This window comes from Chlamydomonas reinhardtii, chromosome 13 (assembly GCF_000002595.2).
Source record: "Chlamydomonas reinhardtii strain CC-503 cw92 mt+ chromosome 13, whole genome shotgun sequence".
Classification (NCBI taxonomy): Eukaryota; Viridiplantae; Chlorophyta; class Chlorophyceae; order Chlamydomonadales; family Chlamydomonadaceae; genus Chlamydomonas; species Chlamydomonas reinhardtii.
The window spans coordinates 4,942,344-4,954,146 of NC_057016.1; the positions used below are offsets into that span (position 1 = coordinate 4,942,344).

At 62.1% G+C, this 11,803-nt stretch overlaps 2 protein-coding genes across 3 annotated transcripts; one reads left to right on the forward strand and one right to left on the reverse strand.

The window, feature by feature from the left end:
• Positions 1 to 256: 256 nt before the first annotated feature.
• CHLRE_13g606250v5 (uncharacterized protein) lies at positions 257 to 7,622 on the reverse strand. Its single transcript, XM_043069882.1, has 13 exons — positions 7,183 to 7,622; positions 6,597 to 6,943; positions 6,224 to 6,399; positions 5,700 to 5,813; positions 5,408 to 5,504; positions 5,138 to 5,206; positions 4,801 to 4,898; positions 3,438 to 4,654; positions 2,631 to 2,759; positions 2,154 to 2,463; positions 1,934 to 2,018; positions 1,626 to 1,745; positions 257 to 1,513 (listed from the first exon to the last, which is right to left on the reverse strand). The coding sequence occupies exons 1-13, from the start codon at positions 7,415 to 7,417 to the stop codon at positions 1,343 to 1,345; spliced, it is 3,168 nt and encodes a 1,055-aa protein (XP_042917857.1). The 5' UTR covers positions 7,418 to 7,622; the 3' UTR covers positions 257 to 1,342.
• A 240-nt stretch (positions 7,623 to 7,862) lies between these two features.
• Positions 7,863 to 11,752, forward strand: CHLRE_13g606300v5 (uncharacterized protein). Of its 2 annotated transcripts, XM_043069883.1 has the most exons (8): positions 7,863 to 8,677; positions 8,783 to 8,938; positions 9,097 to 9,342; positions 9,610 to 9,694; positions 9,779 to 9,984; positions 10,243 to 10,343; positions 10,460 to 10,658; positions 10,872 to 11,752. In XM_043069883.1, the coding sequence occupies exons 1-8, from the start codon at positions 8,576 to 8,578 to the stop codon at positions 11,019 to 11,021; spliced, it is 1,245 nt and encodes a 414-aa protein (XP_042917858.1). In that variant the 5' UTR covers positions 7,863 to 8,575; the 3' UTR covers positions 11,022 to 11,752. The 2 variants fall into 2 exon arrangements, with proteins under 2 accessions (XP_042917858.1, XP_042917859.1); XM_043069884.1 differs by having other exon boundaries at positions 8,523 to 8,993.
• The last annotated feature ends 51 nt before the right edge of the window (positions 11,753 to 11,803 follow it).

Sequence of the window (11,803 nt, forward strand, 5' to 3'; positions counted from 1 at the left end):
GTCTGACCAGCAGTCCCTCACCTCCGCCGCCGCCAGGACCCCGCCTTCCGCCGCCTCCACCAGGCACATGACAGACGCGTCCGGCCAGCAGTGCTGCTCCGCCGCCAGGGCCACGTGCCGGAGCCCGAGCCCCGCGCCGCGCTCCCACCCGCGCCGCAGCTGCAGCACGCCCAGGACGCGCTGTGGCTTTCAATGAGGCAGGGCGGCTCTCGCAACAGTCGCTCGCAGGCAGCCGCAGTCCATAACATACATTGATACATATCGGGGGTCCAGAGCAGGGTGTTCGTTCTCCACGTCACTGGCTCGTGAACTGCGTCAGTAGGTCCCTCTTGTAACCAATGCAATCTGGCACTGGCGTTTGGGGTGGTTTGGGCTTTGGACAAAGTCGTGTGCATGGGCACGCCCCGGGTGAGACCGGCTTGGCCAAGGCGCCAGAAATTGACGAATATCACTTCGGACGTTGTGGCCACGGCGCCCTGTGCGATACCATATTGGGCCCACCGATCCCAACCGCCCGGCGCCCGCCCGTTCACACCCATCCACCCACAGCCTGCATCTGCTCCTCCACCAGTTTCAATTAATCCTCTCCATCGGTCCGCTTGCTGCACACCAGCTGAAACGCACCAGCAGTGGAGCTAGCGCGCTACCAACATGACAGCAACCTGGCTAAACACGCGTCAAGCTCCGTTAGTCACTCGTCGTCGCCCTGTGCCGCCTCCCGGCCAGTCCATCAACAGCCCCAGTCGCCGGTCGGTCAAACTGAACAGACAGCCGGGGGCCAAATACTCTCAACAGTTGTGCGCACGCCAGGCGCGCGCCCCACCCTTCAGTTGAAATCATTGTGCGGTGTGCTGATGCATGGCAGCATGGGGCTGCTTCGGTATCACTTTGTGAGGGGAAACGGCGTGCGCCAACATAGTGTAAACACACATCTGCAGCATGTTTTAACTGTAAGTATGAACACCGCGACATGCCGTCGCATGACAGGCCCGGCACACGCGACATGGGTACCCACAGACGAATACCTGGCCCGCACGCCAGCCCAGAGGTAGATCTGCATGCCATGCCAGTTCTACTCATCACCGATACTGACTCATGTTGCTGGTTTCTCTCGAACATCTTATGTACAATATCTCCATTCTGAATACATACAGTGCTCTTCGCAATCCGGCTTAAGTTCTTCGGCGCATACAATGGCCTTCAGGCACACAGCCACTCGACGTCCGTGCAATCCCGAATGCATGAATCCGACACAAGCTTGAAACGAGTCAAATGGTGCATTGACGTGCAAGACCTCTTTTATTGCCCCCCACACTGTGCTTTCCGTGCTGGGCTACACGGCCTACTGGACTGCCGCTGAGGCCACCCTGCCGCTGCCCGATCCCTCAGGCTCATCACTCGCCGGCGCGGCCGGAATTGCCCCAGAGCCACTTCGCGAGGGCAGGTTGGCGCTGCCGCTGCCGCCACCGCTGTACCCTCCAGAACCGGATATGCCGTCCCACAGCCAGTACGTCTGCAAGAGGACATGCGAGCATCAGGGTGAGCACGGCGTACGGTGCGTGTCAAAAGCAGGAACAAGCTGACAAGCAGGTCTGCGCGCGGCTCGGCGGTGACGCGGGGCGCACCTGCATGCGGCCTCGTCCCTTGACGTCGATGCCTGTGCCGCGCGGCTCCCAGCGCTCCCCCAGCAGCAGCGCGCGTGTGGCCTCGCTCACGTGGATGCGCCCCGGGGCGCCCGTGCTCTCCTGCACACAGGGCCGGTAGCGGGCATCGCGACACGGTTAATGCGAGTACGGCGGGCAGGCACATGAGGTTTCCTTGGCCTGTCCCAGACCCTGCACCTGGGGCATCCTTGGAATTCAATGCAAGGTCACTCAAGGCACAGCGCGGGAACCCCAGCGGCGCTCATGGCGTCATCATGGTCGCGGCTCACCATGCGGCTGGCCGTGTTGACGGTGTCGCCAAAGAGGCAGAAGCGGGGCATCCGCCGACCCACCACGCCACTCACCACCGAGCCGCTGCGCAGAAGTGAGTCCAGCGTCAGTTGCATTGCCACATCCATCCCGAACATCGTGCATGATAGCTAGGCCAAACACGTCCACCTACGCCACCAGGAGCCATCCAGCATTCGCTTGCTCTCGCGCATTCCTCACCTGTGCAGTCCCACACGCATCTGCACCGGCGCGCCCATCGGCGTCAGAACGCTTGACGCCACCTGCACCAGGCCCTTTGCAAACTCCAGCGCGTGTGAGGCGTGGTCCGGGTCAAAGCCACCCAGCTGTGGCGGGGCAGGGGCCTGCTCCGGTAGGCCACCGCTGCCACCCCATGCTTCTGGCGCTCCCCCGTTTTCTCCCGACGGGTGTCCGATTGCAACAGCTCCCTCCGGGGGGCGGCCGTGTTGGCTGCTGCTCAGGCGGGGGGAGGGCGGCCGGCCCAAGAGGCCGCTACAAACCATGTAGCAGTCTGTAGCGGTTGAGGGGTGGAGTTACGTGTGAGTGAGGACAGGCAACACAAGTGTTTGTTGTGCATACCGGACAGCTGCCACAGCCTCCGCAGGCGGTCCCGCCCACCTACTGCCCCAGGCACACACGTACACATCTCGCCCATGTCTCGCGCACCAGCTCGCCTACCTCCAATGGTCTCCACCTTGTAGCAGCCGGTGTGGTCCAGCAGGTGGTCGAATGCATTGTACAGGTCGTCCAGGAAGGCCATGACGCGGGCGGGGTGCAGCTGCTGGCACATGGACGTGAAGCCAACGACTGTGCATAGGTGTGCATAGGCATAGTTATGGGTGGATAGTAAAAGTTATTGAGGTGCTTGTCGGAGGCATCTGCTTGGCCATGTGCTAAAACGAAGGCAACACACGCGAAATGTCGTGGAGCTTTTTAGCCGCGCGCAATCATCGCATGCCCCTGCACCCACCCACCCATCCCACCCACCTATCCGCTTCGTCTCCCCGCCCATGCCGCGGCCGCCCCATCTCACGCCGAGCCCATGCACTCTTGCCACTTAACACTGCCGCCCTCCCTCCTTTCTCCCTCTTTCTTCCTTTGTCCAGCCGCGCGCGGGATCCCATAGCCTTGTACTGCCCTGCTACGCTACTTCCACGACTTCTACTCATACTCGCCGCCTTGCCATCCCCCACATGTCCGTCGCGCCCGGCTGCTGGACGCTTCTACCTGGCGCTTCCTTGTTCACATCCAGGTGAGTATGTTAGTATAACCTTGCAACTAGTTGGGCGACGGGGTCCGCGCGCGGCTCGCACTGTTGACATGACTTCGGAGCTGCTCTGGACTGCTCCTTCCACCTGCCCAAGCCCGCCCGACTACATACGGTGATGTACAACGACGCGCTTTTGCAGCTGCAGTTCTCCTTGCCGCGCGACTGTTTCCTTACGGGATTGGTTCAACGTTAGCCCCTGCCCCCACCCGACTCACCGTCCGCAAACACCACGGTAACGGACTCGTGCCAGGTCGCCAAAGCCATCACATCACGCCGACTGAGCCCCCGCCCGCTGCAGTCACTGTAGCCGGCGCTGCTCGTGCCCCGCAGCATCCGCCTGTCAGGGTTCGCCGCCTCCCCAGCTGCACCGCCGCTGCGCCCGACATCGTCGCTGTCGCCCAGAGCTGGGCTGCCGCTGACCTGCTGCCATCCACCATTGAGGCTGCGCTCCCCCAGGTGTGCTACAGACTCGGCTATGCTGCCTGCCGGGCCGGCCAAATCGTTCTCTAGTTGAGCCGCTTCCCTCATCGTGTCTCCCACACCTGCTCCACATAGCGTGGCGGTTGCTGGATGGTGCGGAGGCGTTTCACCGCCGACGGACGCGCACCCGCGCAAGTGTCGCGGCCTCCCGCTGCCGGCTCCCTCCGGCATGACAGCACCCGACGCCGCGGCCGCAGCCAGGAAGCGGTTCGCGCCATCAACAGCTCCGCCCGCCGGCAAACCGGCTGCGGTGTAGCTGCTATTGACCACGCTGCTGCAAAGAGAGCCGGATTCAACAGATGCGGCGCAAGCCGGGAACGACCGCCCTGCCGGTATGTCGCAGCGAGGCCTGACGCTGCTGCCTCCGTCCATTAGACCCGGCGCGGGCCCGGCTGCGTGCAGCCCTAGTGCAGCCACCGGATCCGTCCGCGACCGTGCAAGGGCCGCTTGTTGTCGCGTCATGGGTATCCCCATCCCTGAGCCTGAACACCTAGCCACGGCTGCCAAGCCCTCCTGAGCCATGTGTTCATCGCTGCAAAAGGGTGATGTGCTATCGTCCGGCGGCGCCTCCAGGTGACATAGCAGCACATCAATGACCTGCTGTGGCAGGATCTCGCGCAGCAGCGCCTGCTGCTGCCGCTGCAGTGCCAACACCCGCCGCTCCGCAAGCACCGTCGCCGTCACGTCCGTCTCTGCAACGATGCACGCGGTGACGGGTGCTCGGTACGCGGGGTCGCGAAAGCGCGAGATGGCCACCTCGTGCCAGCGCTCCTCCGTCGGCCCCAGCTGCATCCACGCGCGCAGCAGCGGGCTGTCACTGACACGCAGCCGCCGCGACCAGGTGCGGCCCATGGAGGTGACTGCCCGCATGTCGTCGTTGGCGGTTGGGTCAGACACGAACAGCTCCTGAAGGTAGTTGAGCCGACAACTGCCAGCCGTACGTCCCTCAGACCTGCGGGTGAAGCCGGAAGCACTGCGTGCGTGACCCGTGTGCGTGGCAACTGGCAAGGCAACTCAAGGCAAAGCAAGCGGGGCGCCGCTGCAACGCCCTTTTCCCCTGGCAACACCGACACTTCTGCCCGACATTTCCCTTCTTACCCCTGAATGCCGATGCTTGTGATGCTGGCCGCGTTCTGCATCACCACAAAGCCCTCGCCGTCCACCATTGTCACCGGCGTGGGCGTGTACTTGAGGCACTGCGGCGAAGACATCACCCAGGCAATTACGAAGTGCTGTGCACCCGAGTGCTGTGCAGCCGGTGCTATTACATACATGGTGGTGATTTCGCAATCATGCATGCCGCGACACGTGCCGCCACACGCCGTTGACCCCGGGTGAATGCCCTACGCCCCAGCCACCCCCAGGCAACTCCCCCCTCGTGAGATAACCACTCTGCTCTTCACGTTAACGGCTGCCGCCCGGTCCCACCATGTGCTCCCGCAGGCCGCTCTCCACCTCCCGCGCCAGTGAGGATGCCTTGTCCGTGTAGCTCACAAACCCCAGCCTGCAGGACCCGGAAGGCAGAGAAGGCGGGGCGAGGACCGGGCTAAGTCGCTGGTGTGCAGGCTGCATGGGCTTCGCCGCACCTCCAGCTGCATGCGCACCAACGCCGCCGCCCGCCCGCCCAGCCCCGCACGGCCACCCGCATGCCTCCCTCCCTCCCTCTCTCTTTCCCCCCCTGCCAGCCCAGCTCCCACGCCTCCACCTGGGCGGGCCGCTGCCCAGCTGCTCCATCCAGGGTGCGGCCCCGGTCCAGGCAGCGGCGCACGTGCGCCTCCTGCACCACCAGCACCGGGATGACCCTGGAGGGATCGCGGGGAGACGCGAATGGAGCGAGGGATGAGACAAGAGCGCGCACTGGCAGTTGTGCAGCTGTCGCCTCCCCGAACTGGTTGCCCCTCCCCTACCTGCTGCCCCCTTGCCTACCAATGGGCTCGGGCTCAACACCCCCACACCTACACTCGTACGGTGCCTTTACGTTCACCCACTCCCCTCACCACATGAACACCATCTCCGCCCGGCGGTCGGGATGGTAGTACACATTGCGCAGCAGCGCCGGCGCCGTGTCGCCGCCCACCAGCAGCAGCTTCAGAAAGCCCGCCAGGCTGGACCTGCAACGCACACGCCACACATACACACACACGCACACACACGCACACGCACACGCACGCGACCAAGGCCAGGAAGGACACATGGCATTCACACGTGCACTTTATGTGGCAAACCGGCATGAGCTGGCTGCCTGCTGCAGTGCTCCATGCAGAGGGCTGAGCCGACCAGCACGTGCAATGTAGGGTACCGGCATGGCGCCCTGGACGCTACGGCGGCGAGGCGAACCATATCACATGCGCGGCCCTGTGGCCCCCGCCAGCCCGGTGTTGCATCAGTCATGGCCCCGGGACCTGCCACCCTCTCACTCGCCCTCCCAGCCGCCTTCCCACCCGGCCTCCCACCCGCCCTCCCACCCGCCCTCCCACCCGCCCTTCCAGCCGCCCTCCCTCCTCCCCTCCCGCTCCCCCACCGTATGGCTGTGTTGGCTGCAATGGCCGCGTCCATGCCGCGTACGGCCGCCTCCTCGCTGCCCGCGTCCACCAGCCGCACGTAGGCCGGCGAGGCGTACAGCACCCGCCGCCCCCAGCGCCCCAGCAGCGACAGCGGACCGCCCTCGCCCATGTCCTCGACCACCGCCAGTGTGACCTGCGCGTGCGCATGTGTGGCACAGGGCGGCATCGGGGATTGTTGGGCTGGAGCTGGAAAAGCGCTGTGTGCAACGGAGCTCTGGGGTGTATGTGAGGAGCCGCAAGAGTCCCTGGCCAGAGGACGGCAAGGCATACACATAAACACGTGCGCATCAAACCGCAATCCTACGCCCTGTGCCCAAAGAATACACCCACCGTTGCGCCGGCTGCTTCGGCCCCCCTCCGCACGCTCTCCAATGTCACCACCCGCAGGGCCGGAGCGGGACTAGGGCCACCCGTGGGGCCCTGCAAGCCGCCGGCGCCAGCAGTGATGCTGGCGGCCGGCATAGGCTGCCCCACATCGCCTGTTGCCGTGCCGGTGTCCCCTGTTGCGACGGCCACTGCAGGCGCCTCCCAGTGCACCTCGCCTGAGCCGGGCAGGCCCGTGCATCGCTGTTGCACGGTCCAGCCACCGGTTGCCGCAGGCGGCAGTGCCGGGTCGCTGACGACTCCACTACCCACCCCAAGGCCCAGTCGTAACTCCACGTCGCGCGGCAAGCAAACTGCAAGATGGCGAGTTGGCGAGTGTTGGGAGCTGCAGGGTCCGGGTTTCGGACCTAGGGTTGTTCGCCCATCTGGAACAAAGTCTAGAGGAGTTGAAATTGAACTCTTCACCGCTTAAAGTCGTTGTACTGGATAGTAGCTATTGCCTGGGCCTAGGCAAGGCGAAACAAATTCCACCCCCAACTCCTGAGACTCGACCGGACTCTGGGAATCTAGGTATAAACTGTATGCAACCTACGCGTATCAAGGTCGAGCACGTGCACTGGTGGAATCGCTGTCTCTGGAGAGTCTTGATGTTCCCCGTTGAGCTCGCCACGTTCGAGCTCCAGGAGCCTGCTCTCGAGCGCTTGCTGAGCAAAGTTTGAAGCGCGCAGCTTTTCGCGAAGGGCGCAAACCTCCACTTCCTTCGCTGCAAGCTCTCGGTGCAGGTGCGTCAGTTTGGTCGCCTCTGACACCTCTGCATTATCTACCATGCTCCAGAGTAGAAAATAGAAGTGTACTTTAACTCATCTTGCTATTCAGTATTCAGCGCCCTGGCGCGGGCCAAAGCGACCTGGTCGCAGTGGGCGGAATGGAGGGGGACCTGGGAGTCTTTGACACGGCTGGAATCAGAGAATCGGCTCGCGCAGCACTGCGCTCAGCCTCCCTTGCGGATATTTTCTTGATGTGTTCATCATCCGCGAATTGTGGCTGCTACGGCTGAGCCAGTTTCGAAGGGCTGTAGTCCGGTATCACACTTTCTGGATGGACGGCAGACTGTGACAGACCCGACCGCGCAGGAGGGACGCACCAAGCAGCCTGCAGTATCGCGCGATGTCAGAGCCTGTCACGCATGCATCTCATGGCTGCATTAGTTCCTGCGTCGCGGCGGAATGCCAAACCGGCGAAAACGGCGACATGACCGTAAACCAACTTGATGGTTAGGGCACGCGCAAGGCCTGTTTCTTTGCTCTATGCATGCTTGAATGCACAAACGTATGGACGTTATATTCGGCTGTACATATTGCAGTCACCTCACGCAGGCATGCATTGCACTGGGAATTGCAGTACACTCGCCCCTAAGTCACATTCCTACCTTGGTCGCACCGGCAGTAATACCCACTTGGATTTATGATAAGCGATACGTAGCTGTGACGTGTTGCGATTGCTTTGTGTTTTAGCGATTTGTTTCCGGTTGGTGCGTGAACGTGCGTCATTACCGTTTCCATCCCTACAACCAAGCAAGGGCCTTGACACCTCAATTATTGCGCGCATCCGACAGGATAGGGACACGCTGCTAGGAACAACCCAGGAGTTTCTAGGAGTTGGACAGGGACGGCGGGCTGGTGAGGATGCGTGGCTCCACGGTCCACACCCAGCAGAATCCACCTACCTGACTAGGCTGACCCTCTCGTGGCACGTAATAGTTTTGGGCGTATGGCTGCTTAGGAGGTACGGAGACAGATGCAGAGGGCAGTATATGTATGGGGGCGACGACCAGGGGCTGCACCGATTGCAGCAACCGGCAGGAAATAAACCCCGAGGCACGTACGCCCCGATCGCGAGGCACGGCATTCGACTGAAAATTCTTACAAGCTTCTATAGACGGTTGCAAAGTCGCATCAGGAAAGCATTTGAAGAGTTGGCTTAAAATGCTCGACGCAGTTGTCCTGCTCCTCGTGCTCCTGTTCATGGTCAAGTTCGTGTGCGCGTTTGTGCATGCGCTGAAGGAATGCAGGGGGGAGCTAAGTCGGGTAAGGGGTCGAGGGGTCTCGGATCCGTCCTAACGCCTCCAGCTTCCCTTCCTCGATCTTGGGCCTGCGGTCGGTGCGGCATTGCTACTTCTGTTGCTGCTGCAGGTGTACCTGAAACCGAGGCCGGGTGAACAGAGGAGCTACGTGGCGGTCTTCAAATGCGACCTGCTCCCGCTGACCGCCAGGGGCGTGTCGCGGGAGGAGCTTCAAGGTGTCATCGATTACATCGTCGGGCTTTTGAAGAAATGCCCTCAACTCAAGGTGATGAGCGAGCATAAAGCAGTTGAGAGGCGGGATGGACATGGAGCAAGACGAGGTAGGGAGGTGGTGGCCAGGGGTGCTGGTAGGGTGCTGAACAGACACCGGCCATGGCCCTGTCGACTCGAGTTCCGACTTGCTTTCCCTTTCTGCTCATTCAGATCGATCGTGTTCATAATGGGGGCAGCTTTGGTCGCCGCACCATGGTCCGTGGGGCCTTCGATGTGGACTTGACGGTGTTTGTGAATGAGTTCAGGGGCCGCCAGCTCAGCTACATGGCCGGGGACTGGAGCGACGGTATGCAGCGCGAGATGCAGCGGGCCGTAGCGAACTTGCTGCGTGACCAGGGACTGCGCAACCACGTGTTGGAAGTGGAGCACGGCACGCACTACAAGCATTGCGTCAACGTGAGTCGGCGGACCTCGGGCAAACTTCGTGCGTAACTGATGCAAATCGCACGGCCTGCTGTGCATGCAAAGCAAAGGGTGGGGTTTCAAAGGGGTACAGCCGGTTGCAGCGCCGGTAGGTGGCGTCTTGCTCCATCCGGTGGGTGGCTGCTGCCTGTGGGTGTCTGGTGTGACCTTGGGCATGTCAGCGATCGAGCTGATGTGCAGCCGCCATGTTGCCCTGTCCTAATGAGGTATGTACGCTTATGCACGTGTACGTGTACCCAGCTCACTGCGCGCGTGATGAGCGTCGGTGGCAACAAGATGGAGGCGGTGGATATGGACATAAAGCTGGCACCCAACGTGGTGCAGGGTACGTGCGTTTGCCGGGCGGGGCGTGTATGTAGAACCTTCCCTACCTTGCCGCCACTCAAGATCTTTCGCCCCATGCATGCAGGCAGCCAGGTGGCCGACCGCGGCAAGGCGCAGCGCGACGTGCTGATGGCTGATGTGTTGAGACAGCCAGCAAGGTTTTGGTTTTGGAGCCGGCCGCCGCCGAAACCTGATGCGGACCCGGTGCGGGAGGCGGCGCTGGCGGAGGCGCTGACGGCGGTGGTCGTGCGCATCTCTGACCGTGTCAAGGCGGTTGTCAGGCTGCTCAAGGCAAGTATGCAGTGGCCATAGCTTGGAGATTGCCACCGCACGATTCCATGTTGCGACCATGCAAGCAGGAGTTGACACTGAGCGGAATTTGTGAAGTAGCTCTGACATAATATGGATTTCGGTGGGGTTACTGGTTGGGCCCAAATCCAACTGTATCCAAGTGCATCCTAGTAGAGCACCGCATAGCCCCTAGGGTCTGGACTTGTTGGCAAAACATACACACACAAGCACGCGCTTCACCCTATGTACTCTGCGCAGTGCTGGTACAAGTACGGCCTGCAGGCGGAGATCCCGAACGTGCCCAGCGTGCTGCTCGAGACAGTGGTGCTGGCGGCGGCGCAGCGTTTGGACATGAGCAAGTGAGTCCAGGGTAGGGGGGTTGTAGATACCATCCCAAACATTCACCGAGCCCAATGCAACGGCGAGGTCAACAGCGCGTGGGTCCTTTTATAACATTGCTGTTTGTCACACATAGGCATGAGGCGGAGGTGTCTCTGTTCCTGGCGGCCCTGGAGTTGCTGGACGCGGCCGTGACCCGCCGGGAGGTGGTGGTGCTGGAGGCGGGGCCGGTGTGGGGCTACACCCGGGCGCAGGCGGAGAGCTGCAGGCACGTGTGGCGGAATGACCCCGTGGTGGTGCTGCACCCCATCGACCCCACCTGCAACCTGGCGGCGGTGAGTGACTGCAGTAACCATGGCCACCGCAGGAGCGTTGTGAACCACAGCACCCTTACTTCATCTGGGGCAGCGGGCAACTCAACGGCGGGGCGATATGGTGATGAGGGTACGGGTGCTGATGCTGCTGATGCTGATGCCGCCGACACAATCCAATGCCCGTGGCGGTACTCACCTGCATCGCTTCCCGTGTGTGTATGCCGTATGCCGCAGGCCGGCCGGACCATCCACTGGCACCGGCTGGCCAGCAAGGCGCGGGCCCTGCGTCGGGTGGTGCTGCACGATAGCATGCATGACCTGCTGGTTTGCAGCTCTCTGGCGCCCGCCGTTGCGGCCATGTTTCAAAGTGGGAGGGACTTCTGAGCTTGCTTCTGAGCTCCACCTGGGCATTTCTGGGGGTGCATTCTTGCCGCGTGGGGCTGCATACGGTCCCCGAATCTCGCCATGTGCCCCTTTCTGGGGGTTGGGGGGGGGAGGCGGAGCCCACTCAAACGCTAAGAACTACGCAATTTTTGGCCCCTGGATGTCGTGGGCAAGAACGTGGTTAGGGCACTTCTCGCCAGCGGCGGCGGCCTAACCCTGGAACAGGCAACACCCCTGCTCGTGCTTGTCTTTCGCTGGTGTTTTAGAATCTAGAGCAGCGTCAGATAGACCCTCGAGGGCGGGAGCGCCTGCCTACCGCTGCATTGCGGTACTAGGGCGGGTTTGAATTACGGGGACCGCTTGAATGGATGGTACTCATGTCGATGGCTGCGGACATGCCTGTGGATTGGCAGAATTGCAGTGTGCCCGCCCACCGCCCGCCGCCGCCACCAGCACAAACCCGACTGAGATATCTGTAGAGGGTGCGCTCGGAGTGGACCTAGGATGGCCTGCTGCGCGCTGCCATGCATGACTTCGGCTGCGCTGATGTCACGGTGTGCGTCTGGGGTGCCCCTGGCGTGTGTGTGTATGTGTGTGTGTGTGTGTGTGTTGAGGCACGGTGGCACGGTGCATGTATGGGCCGCGGGAGCCTCCGTGCAGCTGTCAGGCAGCACGCAGCGTTGACATACGCTAACAGACAAACACAGATGAACTTGTAATGTTTGGGATTTGTGACTGCGCATTTGGGAACCCCGTGAGAAGGCGGTGCAGCAGGAGCTGGC

Coding starts and splice junctions, on each gene's coding strand:
- CHLRE_13g606250v5 (XM_043069882.1), bottom strand. CDS start 7,417: ATGGTAGATAATGCAGAGGTGTCAGAGGCGACCAAACTGACGCACCTG. Junction 5,505..5,699: donor GCGGAGATGGTGTTCATGTG/GTGAGGGGAGTG, acceptor CGATCCCTCCAG/GGTCATCCCGGTGCTGGTGG. Junction 1,514..1,625: donor AGGGACGAGGCCGCATGCAG/GTGCGCCCCGCG, acceptor GTCCTCTTGCAG/ACGTACTGGCTGTGGGACGG.
- CHLRE_13g606300v5 (XM_043069883.1), top strand. CDS start 8,576: ATGCTCGACGCAGTTGTCCTGCTCCTCGTGCTCCTGTTCATGGTCAAG. Junction 8,678..8,782: donor GCAGGGGGGAGCTAAGTCGG/GTAAGGGGTCGA, acceptor TTGCTGCTGCAG/GTGTACCTGAAACCGAGGCC. Junction 9,343..9,609: donor ACTACAAGCATTGCGTCAAC/GTGAGTCGGCGG, acceptor ACGTGTACCCAG/CTCACTGCGCGCGTGATGAG.